This window comes from Cricetulus griseus (assembly GCF_003668045.3).
Source record: "Cricetulus griseus strain 17A/GY chromosome 1 unlocalized genomic scaffold, alternate assembly CriGri-PICRH-1.0 chr1_0, whole genome shotgun sequence".
Lineage (NCBI taxonomy): Eukaryota > Metazoa > Chordata > Mammalia > Rodentia > Cricetidae > Cricetulus > Cricetulus griseus.
The window spans coordinates 118262293-118279374 of NW_023276806.1; the positions used below are offsets into that span (position 1 = coordinate 118262293).

The 17082-nt window shown below is 39.4% G+C and overlaps 1 protein-coding gene across 2 annotated transcripts in view; it reads left to right on the forward strand.

The window, feature by feature from the left end:
* LOC100765263 (EGF-like and EMI domain-containing protein 1) overlaps positions 1-17082 on the forward strand; it is a 555097-nt gene that overhangs the window by 523010 nt on the left and 15005 nt on the right. Inside the window, exons 7-9 of one of the 2 annotated variants that reach the window (XM_035451664.1) lie at positions 1471-1590; positions 3957-4079; positions 12341-12478. In XM_035451664.1, coding sequence (XP_035307555.1) covers positions 1471-1590; positions 3957-4079; positions 12341-12478 — 381 coding nt within the window. Of the gene's footprint in view, positions 1-1470; positions 1591-3956; positions 4080-12340; positions 12479-15878; positions 16002-17082 lie in introns of both variants that reach the window. The other variant, XM_035451665.1, reaches the window with a different exon arrangement.

The window sequence follows — 17082 nt, forward strand, 5'->3', positions numbered from 1 at the left end:
TTATTTTAATTGTAACTTTTAAAATTCAACTGCTTAGTGGTACACCTGTGTTAAATAAAATGCAGAAATGTAAATTTCTAAACTTAAAGGATTAAACTATATAGCTATAACCTTAGTAAATATATGAATGTTTCCATCCCCTTTGAAGTATCTCTTACAATGTTTTTCAAAAAAAGCTCTCTGCTCGCAAGCTGTATTACTCAGGGTTCTCTAGAGGAACAGAACTGACAGGATGTATGTATACGTATTTAGGTAGGTATTTTTGTATGTATGTATGTATGCCTTCATGCATGTGGGATTTATTTGAGTGGCTTACAAGCGGTAGCCCAGATAGTTCAACAAAGGTTGTCTTCCAACAGAAAGTTCAAAAATCCAGCAGTGTTCATCCCCTAAGGCTGGATGTTTTAGCGTGTCTTCAGTATATACTGAAAGTCTGAAAAAGTAGGCTCTAATGCCGGTGAAGGTATGCCTCTGCAGCAGGATAGATAAACTTGCCAGCAAGAACAAAGAAAAGCAGGCAAAAAGCAAAAGCTTCTTCATTCAGTGTCACTTACATAGGCTCTTGCAAAAACAGGTATGGCCCAGATTCAGAGTGGGTCTTCCCACCTCAAACAATCTAGATTTAAGCATGGCAGGGGGGGGGGAGGGGGCGGTTCTTCTGCCCTCCAACAATGATTTAATTAAATAAAAGTACCTCACAGGTGTGCCCCTATGCTTGGCTTTTTGTCAATTCTGGAGGTAGTCAAGTAGGCAACCAAGAATAGTCATTATGCAACTGTTGATAACAGTAATTATAGTCTGGGACCAATAATTGGTTTTAGACAATCAAGGACATTTAGGAATTTCAAAGTTAATTACGAGCAAGTGTGGTGGTACATGGCTGTACCTGTGGCACTCTGAAGTCATAGCTGGGGGTCAGGTTGGGTTCCAGCCACCCTGGGTTACATACAAAGATCCAGTCCTCAAAAAGAAGGAAAGATTAAATTCCCATCCCCACTGGCTGGAGCTGGGAATCGTCCCTTTGTTTCTCCATCTGCCTTTCCTGATGTCATGACTGGTCACCCAGTGTCAAGCAGAATCTAGGGAAAGAGTTGATCTAAGGAAAATCTGGCTATTGACAGGTATAAAACCATGTAGAGAAACAGAACAGAGCCATCCAAAGGAACTGTTGTTAGTTCCCTTGAATATCAGAGGTTGGGAGATAAAAACTTGGAAACAGGAAAATTTAGTCTTTTTTGACCTTGATCTATTTATTTTGTCCAGAACTAGGGCTCAGATAACAAAGCAGAAATGTGTTTGTTGAATGAGTTCCATAGTAAAGTGTGAAAGACAGTTCTGGAATCTTTAACCATCTTTAAATGGGAAATGAATGACTCTAACATCTCCATGACTTTCTTTGTCCAGCTGTCCACTCTGCACATCTTTCTAACCTGAATGAATTGCAAACTCTCACTGCTTCATTGTTTTCAGAGACAGACCCCTGTGCAGGTGGAAATGGATGTGCTCACCTATGTCAAAGCGAGAATGGCGTGGCCAGGTGTACCTGCCATGCTGGGTACCAGCTGTCTGAAGACAAAAAGGCCTGCGAAGGTAGGAAGCTGAAACTGATGTCTTAATTGGGTAATTGTTTGAAATTCTGTTCTAGTCAGATTGAACAGTTGGAAGAGGTAGGAGAAAGGTGTTTTTATTTATGCTAAAAAGAAACACTTTAATTTTTGAATTGATCACTATGAAAAGTATTTTAGAATGCTACAAAAAAAAAAAACTCAGTGAAATTCTTACTTATTGTAAAAAATGACCTAGTGTGCTTTCAGAAGTAATGCTTTTTGTTTTTTGTTTCTTTTTTTTTTAAAAAGTGAAATCCAGAATTAATATTTCAAAACCCTCAGTAACCACACAGGGAGGTTTTGATTATAGACTACAGAGGTGGAGGTAACCTTTGAAAAGCAAGTATGTGCAAATGAGGCCCTCAGAACTTAGGAATAATTAAAATGAGAAGAGAAAGAAACCCTGTAAACACAAGGTTACACATTTCTGTTTCCCAAAATAGCAAAGCAGACACACTTCAGTTCAAAGATGAAAGGGCCAAATTATTTCATGACTGGCACCAATGGAGGATGAAGGAATTCCTGCGGGATAGTCTTTGTTTTTAATAACTTCTGAGAAACCACAGAATCCTTCATTTTTATAACGACATTTTCCTGAAATGAGAAACAGTTTATTTGGATTAATTATGAAAACAACACAATGTTCCTTGACTTACAGGACTGATAAACATTTTGAGAAATTGAATACAAACTAGACACAAAAATCAGTGTGGAAATTTGAGGGGTAATGGGGGCTGGTGAAATGGCTTAGTTGGTATGGGCACTTGATGCCAAGCCAGACAACCTGTGTTCAAATTAGGACTCATGTAGTAGAATAGAACCAACTGCCACTAATGGCCCTCTGACCACCACTTGTGTACTTTGACACAAGCCCTGCATGCACATGTGCACACATTCATACAAAATAAATAAGGCGAAATAAAAAGAAAAAAGTTTTTATGGATTTTAAGCATATTATTCTGGCAAAGATATACTACATTGGCTTCCATTCCTTTTTAATTGTTGCTTTAGTAATATATATATATATATATATATATATATATATATATATATATATGTGTGTGTGTGTGTGTGTGTGTGTGTGTGTGTGTGTGTGTGTGTGTTTTGCCTTCATGTATGTTTGTGTACTATGTGCATGAAATAACCACAAGGTCAGTAAAGGGCATCATATTCCCTAGAACTTGAGTTATAGAGGATGTGAGCTGCATATGGGAGATGGGAATTGAACCTGGTTCATCTAGAAGAGCAGATGGTACTCTTAACTGCTGAGCCATTGCCTGAATCTCTGTTTCTCATTTCTTACCACAAGCCTAGCTTGGTAACTGACAAAAGGGAAGTAGGGAATCGTAAGTATTATTTTTTTTTGAAAACTGACTAGCAGGATAAATAGAAAAACAGATAAATTTCACTTTTCAAGTTCTATTTTAATGTCTGATACATTAATCCTAGAAATCTCCTCCCAACACTACTGCATATTTGAGTGCTCTACTAGTAAATGAGAATGGAGAATGGCAGGCAGATGTGAAGGGAAAAGATGTACCAGTCAGAAAAGGTATGACAGAACCTCTTCAGCTAAAAGGAAGAGGTTGCCTGGGCCACAAAACCGAAGTCACACTGAATCAAAGGGACCATCACTTGCAGGAGAGATAAAGGATACCAGCATCATATGGCATGTCTGATCATAGTCATAACAGTGATGAATATGTATATTGACCAAGTGTGGGTTGCTATGAGAAAGGCCTCACATCTGAGTTGCCCATTGCTGCATTTTCTGCTTTAAAATAGGGAGTTGCAACAGGTCCTATTTGGGGATATACGTGTATATACAAATTCATGTATGCATACAATAAAAATTGATGAAGAAAGAGGCCATGAATTTGAAGAAGAGTGTGGAAAGATATATGGGAGGTTTTGAAGGGAGGGGAGAGTGGGGAGAAATATTGTAATTAACATGTATTATCAAAAGTAAACAAAAAGCCAGAGAATGGGGATATCTTCAAAAATATATTCATAACATCAGACTACAATGGCTTCTGTTTGTGCTTTTGAGGAATAGATTAGAACCATTATTTGTAGTTGCCTTCAATTTTTTTTTTTCTCAATTAGCAGCAGTTGGTTCTAGTAGACCTGAGGAAACACTAGTGAGAACCAAACCAACACAGAATGCATAGCCATAGGAGCTGACTTTCGCACAAATCCCTTCTCACTAAGTGGATGGAGTCTGTGATATTTACTATTCTGTTGAAAACCAGATGTTAAGTGGAAGGTGGCAGTTTATTCACTTTTATTATTTACGAATAAGTTTTAATTGGAAATGATAAGACAGGTGCTGTACATCTATCCCTACAGACATAAATGAGTGTGCTGAAGAGCTTGTCCCCTGCGCTCATCGCTGTGTGAATTCAGAGGGGTCCTTTACTTGTGCCTGCCACCCTGGCTTTGAGCTAGGAGCTGATGGAAAACATTGTTACAGTAAGTAGAAACCATGGCAGCCTTGGAAGTCAATGAGGGTATTAAGGATCAAGCAAGAATAATAACTGAAAGAACAACACTGAATATCTTGGCTAAGAACAAGTTTGCGAGCATGTTGCCTGGTGGAACATAGTGAGCATGGGGACTGACAAGTGTAACCTGCTTCATTCTATTGTTGAGGAAAGAAGAAAAAAAAGTCTGCATAATGGTTCACAGGCTACTAGTCAGTGAGGATGAACTTTCAGGTCTTCTGATTGAAAATCTTGGATTCATGCCTCAGGTACTTTGTGAAGTTCTGTCTTCTTGTATCACCTTGGCTGAACACTAAAGAGTCCACCGTAATGCCCAAAGAAAAGGAAATAGCGTGAGTGAACAAAACTTAAGAGGAAAGGACAGATGAAGGCTGTAGATACATGCCCAACACAATGTCTGCCTTCTGTACTAACGTCTTTTTTCCTTGACATTCATCACACCTCTTCAAATGGTTCATCCTATTTTACATGCTCACCACTGAACCTGCTCCTCTCACTTCCCAGCCAAGCACTGTGTCTCCCAGCTGTACCTAATTCCCCAGCTCAATTACCTGGCTTAATACATCCATCATTATGGATGAATTTACAATGCTAGGCTGTGGAGTCTTCAGTTATAGTTGCTATTTTAGACACTCCTTATCCAATCCCTTTCCTATGAACAAGCACACTGTCTACTTTCCTAAGCTCTGAGTTGTCTGATTCCAACCCACCTCTACCCTCCCCACTTCAATCTCCATCTTCCTTTTCCAAACAGCAGCAAATTTAACTTTCTCTTCCAAATTTGTTCATCATCTCTCCCCAATTTTATTATCTTTCTTGATTTTTACAGCATCAAAAACACTAGATATGAACTACCATGCCAGCTAACATGTTCTTCAAAATCTTCCATAGAATTAAAAGGAGAAATGCTAACCCCTATCAGTACAAAAGAGTTTTGTCCTATTGCTGCCAAAGCCATTTCTTTTTCTGTGTTTGGGTGTTGTTATCTCTTAAGATATATCAATCACGAGGTGGCTCTCATAATAATCCCCTTCTTGTCTGAATCATCATCATTACTGTCTTCTAAATTAACATTACCAACATTTACTATGTTAGAAGTGCTGGGCGGGGGGAGCTCACATCCACTAGAATGTTCATAACAAAAGTTTTGTTAGCAAAAATAGACAGTCCCTCTCTCTCACCTCATATTTTCTCATCAACCAGTGCTAACAGGTCTCCATCTTTGTGTCCATGGACTCTTTCAATTCTCTTCTTCCATGTTTCCAGATAAAATTCATCAATTGGTTACTGTGTTGGATACTTTGATCAGTTTGACACAATGGAATCTGGGGAGAGGGAACTTCAACTGAGAAAGGGACTTTATCTGATTAGCCTGTAGGCAAAGCTGGGGGCATTTTCTTGATTAATGGTTGATGTAGAAGGGTCCAGCCACAGATCTTGAAGCAGGCTGAGCTAGCCATGGAGGGTAAGCCAGTGAGCAGTGTTTTTCCATGGCCTCTGCTTCAGTTCCTGCCTCCAGGTTCCTTCCCTGCTTGAATTCCTGCGTTAGCTTTACTCCATGATGGACTGTGGTTAATTGGGATATGTAAGCCAAAACAAGCTGTCTTTCCTGGATTGTTTTTGGCTGTGATGTTTATCACAGCAATAAAAATCAAACTATGACAATTACTTTCATTGTTTCTGAAATGCTCTTTTCCCTTCTTTTCTCCTACCTTGACCTAATTAGTTCCGTGTCTCCATCTTTGCTCTGTCTCAGTATCAAATTTGTGCTTCCAATTCCTCTACTTCTAATGGCATCCTATAATTTTGTGCTCAATGGCCTTATTTACATGAGTGACAGCAACTGCATTCTGGGTGGAATCTTTTTCTCAGAGATGCTCTTTGCACTCCTTCACACTCACTGCTAATGTCAAAATACTCATAACAAACATCACTAAGTCTTAGGGCTGGGACTTGGACGGACTTTCAATTCTGCGTAAATAAGCCCTTCACCCTCACTGGCTATTTCCATGTACTGCATTATTTTTATTCGTGTGAGACAAAGAACACACAGAGAATAATAGAAAAGTGAACATGTTCACATTCTTCCTGGGCTTCTCCAGGAAGACACCATTAAAAGTCAGGAAATTCACTCTCCTCCACATAGAATTCTGTTTCTTGATTGTTGGTGTATTGTTCAAGTCTACCAATGCATTCCTACAGCATTTATAGTGCAGCTTCTTCACAGTGATGCTTGCCTTTTAAAGATCAAAGTAACTAAGATGGGAGGGAAACTGACTCCTAATTAAGAAACAACTTCTGAGTTTGAGCCCTTTATGAATGCATACAGGAATCCCCTTTCAGGAGGAGAAAATGTCGATAGATTTTTTAAATTAATATTTGATTTTTAAATATAGCTAGAGTTTTAGGGGCTAAGCATATTTTAAAATGTGCAAATGAGTCTTATAAACTGACCAGCAAATTCTGAGGCATCATGAAGCAAGAGAACATTATTAATAGTGGTTTATGACTTTCTTTAGAATTTACTCAGGAAAGCAATTTGCCTTAGAGTTGACTGTATTAGGTGGACGTGCGACTTCACATTTACTTTCCTGATGGGAATATTTAACTAAGTTCTCTCTAAAGTCATCCCCAGACCTCAATATTTACTACTGACACACAAAGCTTTCTCAGTGAAAATTTATGTTCTAAGGTGTCTCCAAACCCATAGGCAGAGGAAGTCCTTTTAGAACGTGATGATATTTAATCATAAATATAGCACCTGTATGTAATGAGTGAATTGTAGGACACTTGTTTCACCTTTGTCCAAGAAAAGGCTTTATGGCTATTTAATTTCTTTAGAGAAATTTTTGTAATATTGCATAATATAACCACCCAGTCCTCACAGCGTGCTGTGAATTCATCCTCACTGTCTTGTGTTTCCAATTGGAAAGTTCCACACATTTCACCATTAGATGAAACTTTCATCAAAAGAATTCTCAACATCGTGTTATTAGATACATGTATACTTTATGTATTGTATCTATTAAACAAATGATGAATTTGTCACCCTGAGAAGAAACAGAGTCTGTTTAAGTATAATTATGTTATGTGAATGTGTGTACATGTGTGCTGTGTATGTGTGAGTGTGTGTGTGTGTGTGTGTGTGTGTGTGTGTGTGTGTGTGTGTGGGTGTGTGAGCACACCAGACACAACAATTGTGTAGAGATCTGAGTATGACTTTCAGGAGTCTGATTTTTCCTTCTGATATGTGGCCCTTAAGAAAAAACTCAGGTGGTTATGCCTGGCTGACACCCCTTTACCACTGAGTCATATCTGTGGCACCTGTGTGATTTTTATATACTATGAAAGTAACTCATTGTAAATCATCCAGGTCAAGAACCCAAAACATCAGCTGACTTCTAGTGGCCAATTGTAGATCTGAGGTTGTTTGTCTTATTTTACTGAGACATTATAGCCAACATTATAGCCAAGGCTAGCCTCAAACTTGCTGTGTATCCCAGCTTGTCAGTCCTCTTGGTTCTGCCTCCCCAGTGCTTCTATTATAAGAGTGCACCATTACACAGCTCAAAACATTTTCATCCTATATGATTAATGAGATTATTATAATATTATATATATATATATATATATATATATATATATATATATGACTTTAGAAACTACCAGCAGACACAGAGCCATATTCCTGTGGCACCACAGGTACCTAGCAATAATGGGAAAATTACGCAGAACTCATCAAATGAATTAATTCTTCCTTGTGATTTCCCTTACAAGTTGAAGAGTGTTAAAGAATTTCTTATATCTTCCAATGACCTAAAAATGGGAATCCAAACTGTTACTGCCCACAGGAGACTGGCAGTGATGAACATATAAAGCTGGTGGCAGAGAAGGAAGTGAGGTTTGTAAGGCCACTGGTGAATTGGAGCTCACATTCAGGAATAGAGGCCAGTATTTACTTGTCTCTGAAGGGGTTCCAGAATGAACCAGAGCTTTGCCTATGTCTAGAGCCACTGATTCATTTAACTTTTCAGATTTGTTTACTTTGCTGTATGAGTGTTTAGCTGAACATCTGTATGAATACCATGTGTGTATTCAGTACTCAAGGAAGTAGAGGAAAGAGTTGGGCCCCTGGAACTGAAGATGTAGATGGTCACAAATTCATACAGAAGAGATAAAAACAAAAGAGTCATCAAAGACATCTGAGGGTCATGTCCCACAGTGATGATGCAGGCTACCTGTTGGTAACTGAAAAATTGTAAACTATGAAATGCTCCAAACTCTAACATAATTGAAACACTGACATAGCACCAAAGTGGAGGATACACACATGTTCTTACATGATAGATTGTAATAAAAACTATGAATGTGCACTAAAACCATTGTATAATATTACCTTCAGGCTGCATGTCAAAGAAAGGTAGGAACTGCAAATGAGTCTAATGTTGAGAAATGGATCTCATATCTATAGATCAATAGCTATCTGTCTCTCTTCATAACACACACACACACACTCACACACACACACACACACACACACACACACACACACACACACACCCTAAATCTGGAGGAAAAATTAAAACCTAAAACTGTCTAGCTAAGGGAAAGGAAACTGAAATTTTATACTGCGGAGAAGATCAAGATGAAGGAAAGCACAATAGTAAGAGGTAGGGCTCTAGGGGAAACTGAGGTGCCTGGTTAGGGGATCAGCTAAGAAGCCAGTCTGGACTAGAAAGAGTGAACAAGTAGGTATAGAATGAAATTCTGAGACAAAGAGAGCAAAGAGTCATGTCAGGCAGCCCTCAGACCCCTCAGATGCAATGTGAAGGGACACAATCTTGGAAAGACCTGTGTAGTGTCCTTTTTATTTTAAAATCATGGCATGGCTGCAGAGTGGCTCAGGGAGTAAAGTGCTTGCCATGAAAACACACAGACCCAGAAACCAAGGAAAAAGTTTAAATATCCAGAAACCAAGTAAAAAGCCTGATGTGGTTGTGCACATCTGTAATTCCAGTGCTGGACAGAGACAGGAAGCTCCCTGGGCCTCACTGGCCCATGTGTCTTGTAAAATTGGTGGCTTGAGATTGAATGAGAGAGCCTGTTTCAGCACATGATACAGAGGACAACTAAAAACAACATCCAAGGTCAACCTCTGGCCTTTACACATGCCTACACATGCACACCTGTACACAGACAGACAGATACACACACACACACACACACACACACACACACACACACACACACACAGAGTGGCAGTTCTATAGGTAACACATAGTGAGTATATGTGAAAGCAAAGTTAGAGTCCTCAGATAAGCCATGATGGTGTGTTGATGTCAGGGAGTACACTGGAGATGGCAATGACAGGTTTGGTATACTATCCAAGTTTTGCTCAGTATGTAAGGAAAAGAAGATCAAGAGTAGTTCATGGTCTCAAGCCTCACTAATCAAGAGAGCACTAATGAATTTTATCAAAGTATGGAATCTAAGGGAAAATTACAGAGAGTTAGGGAATGAATTCAAAAGTCACCAGTTACGTCTTTGTTGTGTGAAGTTTGGAGACCCATGTGGAAATGCAAGTCAGAAGTTCCTACCTATTTTCCAAATAGAAAAAAAATCAATAATCTATATATTAGTAAAGGTCAAGGTTGGGGAAGTGATGTGTAAGCTGTGAACAATAATGAGTTCCTAGGGAAAGAGAGGGCAGCTGGAGAAATAAAAGGAAAACTTAGACTGGGGACCAGAGTCAAAATAGAACAATATCAAATATCCAGGAGAGATAAGGACAACCTAAAGAGCAGGTGGAAGGAACAGGGACCAGGGACCAACATGACAGTTGCTGGAGAAGAAAGTGGCTGTCCCATGCAGGCTCCCTGGTTCTTGGTTCAGTCTCTGTGAGTCCCTGTGAGCCCAGGCTAATTGATTCTGTGAGTTTTCTTGTGATGTCCTTGACCCCTCAGGCTCCTACAATTCTTTCTCCTTCTCTTCTGCAAGATTCCCTGAACTCCACCTAATGTTTGGCTTTGGGTCTGCATCCGTCTCCAACAGTTGCTAAATAAAATCTCTCCGATGACAGTTGAGCTGGCCACCAATCTGGTCGCAGGAGATGGCTAGTTCAAGCTACTTATCCATTACTGCTAGGAGTCTTAGCTGAGCTCATTCTTGTAGATTCCTGGGAGATTCCCTTGCACCAGGGTTTTCCCTGACCCCAAAATGTCCCCCTTTTAAGAGTACCATCTTTCAGTACTCTCTCCCTCCACCCCTCAAACTGCTCATCTTCCCATCCCCACCTGTCCTCAGTCCACTCATGAAATCTCTTCAAGTTCTCCTTCCCAGGGAGATCTGGGTGTCCTCTTATTAACTTACTTCCTTGTTACCTAGCCTCTCTCAGTCTGTAGATTGTAGTAGCATAGTTATCAATTATTTTACAGCTAATATCCATTTATGAGTGAGTACATACCAAGTTTGTCTTTCTCAATCTGAGTTACCTCACTCAGGATGAGTTTTTCTAGTTCCACCCATTTGCCTTCAAGTTTTCTGATGTCATTGTTTTTAACAGATGACTAATACTCCATCAAGTAAATGTACCACATTTTCTTTAACCATTCCTTGGTTGAAGGATATCCAGGTTGTTTCCAGGTTTTGACTATTACAAATAAAACTGCTATGTACATAGTTGAACAAGTGTCCTTGTGGTATGATGGAGCATTCTTTGAGTATATGCCTAGGAATGGTATAGCTGGGTCTTGAACACATAATAATTTCATTGAACTGGAACTTTAGCATTAAAAATTTTAGATAAGTGTTTGTCTGAATTTCACCTAAATGCAATAAATCTGTGTGGGTAGAATCACAGTGTCACGGGAGACCTGGCTACTGATAGCAGCAGAGTTCTACATATTACTAAAGGGTGATTCCACAGGAATCTACTTAAGTTTTCCTGGAAACCAGTGGGGACTGTCCTGATGGATTAGAAGATACCAACCATGGTTTAAATACCTCATTCCATGGCTGACAGTGGCAAACCTGAGAAGCAGCTCAGAGGTCTGTGTCCAGGGTTCTATGTTGGCATATGCCTAAAAACCACTTTGCCCTTCAGTCCTTTATGCATTCTGGTTTTCCCAGTCTTCAGCCCAGAGAGAGTCCCTCTTTCAACAGTAAGTTGATTAGCGTAATATCCCTTTATTTTACCAGTCTTTGGGAATATGTTTTTGAATAGTTGCTGACAGTTGCTAAGGCAAAATGAAGAAGGCACAGTGGGGTCAAAGTGACAGGGACCGCAGTGCTGGTTGGGGGAATACAGGTGGCTGTGTGCCGCCACAGGAGGCACAGTCTTGAGACAACAGGTTCTCCACAGTGTCAAGGATGAAACATGCTCACCAGAAGTGTCACAATCTCAGGTACATTTGCCCTGATCTTTTTCATACTCTTCTTCCAAAGGATAAGGAAACAAGCCAATACGTGTACAGTCAATGAGAACAGAGTGGCTGCCCATACAAAGAGTAATGGAAATGATAAAGTAAACAGAGGCCAGAACATTGAAATTTTATACTTTAATCCCTGAGTCAAGCCTTCTATTACTTCGTGTGTCTTCATTTAGAAAATCAGAGGCTCCATGTTCAGGCCAGTCAACATTCATATGCTAAGCCTGATGCTCACCAATATGCCCAAATTACTAGCATATGCCAGGGATGGTGACATGTTTCCAAAATAATAGTATGCTAATGTGATAAGTGAGTTTTAGATGCATCAAAGCACTCTCGCGTAATGCAACTTTCGTTTGATCAGCCAGTGCATTGGTTTAATTTTTCTTTAACCCCAAGTTACTTTTAATAGTAGTTTGATAGTTTGATGAACCTACAGGCACTGAAAAGAACAATCATTAGTTTTAAACACACACACACACACACACACACACACACACTGTATTTCCTAAAGGAAGTGCCTTTTAAAGTATTAGTAGCCACTGATTGACCCATCGTTGTTTTTCTTATGTTCCTATTTAACCTAATTTATCAGTACTTCTTATCACTTAGTAGTTCAGTACAGTATGGGCATAAATAGTATTCAAGATATGCCTTAGAATTTTACTTTTTATGTGTAAAATGTGATATATTCCCAAAAGAGCATGTCATCCTCTCAAAAGAGAAAGCATGTCCATTGTTAACATATATTCCATTTTCTCTATTGTTATGCTAATAAACCTCTTTTGCTTGTTTTGGAAAGGAATTGAATTAGAAATTGTAAATATCTGTGAAGAGAACAATGGTGGTTGTTCTCATCACTGTGAACCTGCAATTGGTGGACCCCATTGTTCCTGTAACCATGGACATCAGCTTGATGCAGATGAGAAAACATGCATAGGTAATGTTTGGTAAATGCCATCTTCGTTCAAAGTTTTTCTGGACTCGTTTAGCATTTTCATATTAATACACATTGCTACAGTATGAACCACAACCCTCAGCCTGAAGGGAGCTGCAATAAACTGTGTCTCTGGCCACTGATACATAGCAAAGACATCAATAGAATGATATCATGGAATTTACAGTATTCTAGTCTCACAAAACTATTTAAACCTAAACAAAGCCATTGCATATGTTTCTTGTCCCAGCAGTGCCTTCTACACTGCTGTGAGTCTGTGGTGCCCAACATATCAGAACTGATTGTTTTCCCTTGCAGTGAAAACTATGCCACATTTTCTTCATTAATATTTAAATTTATAAAGAAAATTAGTGGGTCTCTTCCTCCCTCTGTCCCTCCTTCCTTCTTTCCTTTCTTTTTCCATCTTCATTCTTTTTTTATGAATACTAAACAAATATGAATACTAAACAAATTTATGAATAAGTAAACAAAACTGAAAACTTATATCCTTTCTTTATATTTTTATTAATGTGCTATTCTTATATTTTTGTCTTTAGTCTCTGAAAAAGTACAATTCAGGCAACTTCTTATTTACAGCTAGAAAAAGTACAGCATCTGCTAGGGTCAGAATGCAGAAATTTGTGTATTTGTGAGATTTCAGTAGTCAGCAATGTTACACTGCTTATGGTCCATTATGCTTCACTTTTTCAATAATAAAAATTCTTATTTCTGAAGACCAGATATTTACTAGGGCAAAAGCAATGACTTACTTAGACCATGAGGTTACCCTTCTGGCTATCTGTTGCTTTGTAAAGCCACCCATGGGTTCTATCATATGTTACTATCAGGTATTTTCTAAATATGGAAATGTACAAGAAAAGATGCAAACAGTTCAACGAGCATGTCATTGGTCAGCCTTGCCAAGGTGCAGAAGCCTAGTCCTGAACCTAGAAAAAGGAGTGAAGTATCATTGGAGGGACAGTTTTTTGAAACACAGTTATCTCATCGTGGTGAGGCATTCCAAGTTAACCAAACTGGGATACTCGGAAGTATTTGTAAATTTTCTTCAGTAACTATGCATAGAGGATGGAATATTTTACTCTGACTTGTTTCAGAGCTGAGTGATTAAGAAGTTTCACTTCAGTACCATCAGTCTTCCAGTTTGGGGGCTAGATTTTCCTGTTCAGGTGAGTGGTGAGTTACATCTCTGTAGTTATGTTGCATTCTGCACAGTAGCCAGAAACCGTAAGGTAAGATCAAAAGAGGAACACAGACAAGCAACAATTTCACCAAGGATATGAAAAGAAATGAAGAAAGTAGCTGATATAAAGGCTGAAGTGGCAGTGTTTGCCAGAAAAGACTTGAATAAGGGCTAAGTTTGTGAAGTCCTTGCTCTGTAAGTGTGAAAACCTCAGTTCAGATCCCCAACACCCACACAAAAGACTCGGCCTGTAATCCCAGAACTCAGTGAGAATAACTTTGGATTGATGACCAGCTGATCTACCTACTAGGAGACCCTTTCTCAAAACATACAGCAGAGAGAGCATTGAGGAGGACCCATGATCTATGTATACCCCCTACACACACAACATGCATGTACACCACCCCACATGCCATGCATGTATATCACCTCATATGACTTGACCAATGATATGTGTGCACTCTTCCATATGACATGGATGTGCATTCCCTGCATGATCTCTTAACGCATGTGTGCCCCCCCCACAGGGCTTGCCTGTGTACCCCCATGCACACACATGACATGTATGTACCCCCCCCAGACACACACATGTCTTCTGCCATAGAAAAGCTAAGTTTCTGTTGAACTTTTGAACTTCAGTCAGTGTCCAAGGTAAAAAAAAAAAAAAATGCCCTGGAGGAATGAAAGTTTCAAAATAATATAACATTAACACGTAATAACAATCAGAACAAGTGACATATTTTTAGATTATATGATGAAGCTAGCCCCTTGCTAGCTGAAAGCTGTATGTTTGGAGGATTTATGAGTAAGAAGGCTCTTTTTAAATCAAAAAGAAAAGAAAAATATCTAAATATTAAAAAAACACAAAGACAACTTTTAAATGAAATAAAAATCTTTTTAAAAATCATTTGTGCTCACCTTGTTTAATCTAAAGGGCAGAGAAAGGCTTAATATGACAGAAACTAATATCTGTCATCTTCTGAGTGGGGTTCCTTGTGACATTTTGCAGGAGAAAGAATGCATTGTGCCCAGATGACCTTCATTTAGATAGTTTATGGTGACCCCTCACCTTGACTGACTGATTGCATTTCCTTTCCTTCCTGTCTCTTGTCTTCATTTCCTTGAGTCTACTGACTCTCCCAAGGTTAATTGAGACTCTGACCTCTTTGTACCTGTGGTCGCTCTTGTAGTCCTGGAGCAATAAGATTCTGTAAGCTCAGCAGTGACAGCCATGCAGCCTAACAGCTCAACACACAGAGGCTAGAATTGAGCCAAGGGCAGAAAGGCAACAAACACCTTCATCATGTAATCCTGGTTTGCCTGGAGTGGAGGGAAGCAGTGAGTGCCCACTGCCCCCTTCCACTCTTACACTTCAAATGACCCTTTAAAACTCAGGCCAAGTAGATTGCTGTTGGGCTGAATGGTTTCATTGACAACTGAGAAGCTTTCTGATTTTCCCAGGCCAGCTGTGTCTTAAGAACAGCATTCGAGAATGTAGGATTCTAGAATGACAGTGGTATATAAACAACTGCTCACCTGACAGAACATTCCAGGGGAATGATTTCACAGCCTAACAAAACCCTGCAGACCTTGCTCACCCGAGCAATGTGTCATCAGCATATTTAAGCGAATACTCTGGAATACTCCAGACCTTAATACAGAATATGAGAAATAAGGGTGCCTCCTTCCCACAGACATACTATTCCCACTCCTCTCCCTAGTGGAATGCCAGGGGAATGTTTACTTGGGAAGACTCTTTGATCTAAGGTCTCCAAGAGGCGGCACACTGTGAAGTCTGGGGCTGTGTTTTCTGCTGCTATCAAACACCACTTTCATGGAATTCTTTGGATTGTCATTTTCAATTCTGTCTCTTTTTCCCTCAAGTTCTGTTTATTCAATCAGATTGCTTCTCAAACTGGAAAAAAAATAGCAAAGATTTTTTTCCCTATGCTTATAAGTGCATTTAAAAACTATTTACATCTTTTCAATTAAATAACAGATATGCAAGCAGCTTGCAGGAAACTTAAACTAAAAGTAGGTGTCATTATTTTTGTGTGATAGTTTCTTCAATTTCTGTACTATGTGGCCTGAGAAGTGGGAAATGGTTAATCAGTTTTAATTTAGAAACGAGGCCTCTCAGAGCTTCTGCAATTTCGTTGAATTCTGTTTCCTGGAGTAACACAAATGTCCTTTGCCCTTCAGACTTTGATGAATGTGAGAGTGGAGATGCCTGCTGTGCCCAGCTCTGCATCAACTATTCAGGAGGCTACGAATGCGGCTGTCAGGAAGGCTTTCAGATCAGTTTGGATGGCTGTGGATGTGATGGTAAATTCTTGAGCTCTCATGGAATGACTGATGGGGGCAGGAGCTTGGAACTGGGTGTCTTTCACACTAAAGAAATGTGAGTTTCTGTGTGTTTGCACCATGTGACAGCATATGTACTTTGGTGGCTCTAACTTTGAAAAACCTGAGATCTTTGTCAGTGAAATGAGGACAGCAATGGGGTTAGGGAGTAAATTAAGGGACATTTATAATAATGGTAAACTACTAACCTGATATTTGGACTAGACAAGCACTCCACTAAAGGCAGCCATGGTTAGTATGATGTTCATTGGTCCATATGCTTTCAAATGTATGTATGAAGAGGGGGTACTTGGGGGTGGGCCACATACTGATAATGGAATCATCTTTGCATACTGAACCACAATTATAGAGTTGGTTGCTGAAAATCATTTTCAAGACAAGAAAATTAAACAATTATCTTGTTGTAAGTGAAAGTCTGCAGCAGAACTCCTCATATAGCTAATATTAACGAGCCATCTTACAGTTTTTTAGGTGCTCTCCGGGCATTTACTTTTTAGTAAAGGTAAATCTGAAAATAGTGCCCCAGCATCCACATAAAAAACTGAAGGACACTTATCTGTGAGGTTTGGTCACAAACTCCACCCAGCTTGACTGATAAGGTTCAGTAAAAGCCCTTGTGAAAAGCCATAAGGTGGCCAGTGATTGAGGAAAACACTGATGCTGACTCTCAGCCTTCGTGCACATAAACACACACAGATGTGGACACATATATTCATGTATACCATACACACACACACACACACACACAGAGAGAGAGAGAGAGAGAGAGAGAGAGAGAGAGAGAGAGAGAAAGAGAGAGAGAGAGAGAGAGAGAGAGAGAGCACTAGAGAGAACAGGCGGTGGTTCCTGTATATCCTTCCATCATCCTATGGTTTCCTTCAAAAAGTCACAGCGTACTGTTATTGTCTCCAAATATTTGTGTACTATCTACTGATAGTTTCTCTTGCTATTGGTCTCTAGTTTTATTCAACTGTGATATGGTAGGGCATGATTTATTTAGTTATTTTGTATTTGTTAAGAATTACTTTGTGGCATAGACTGT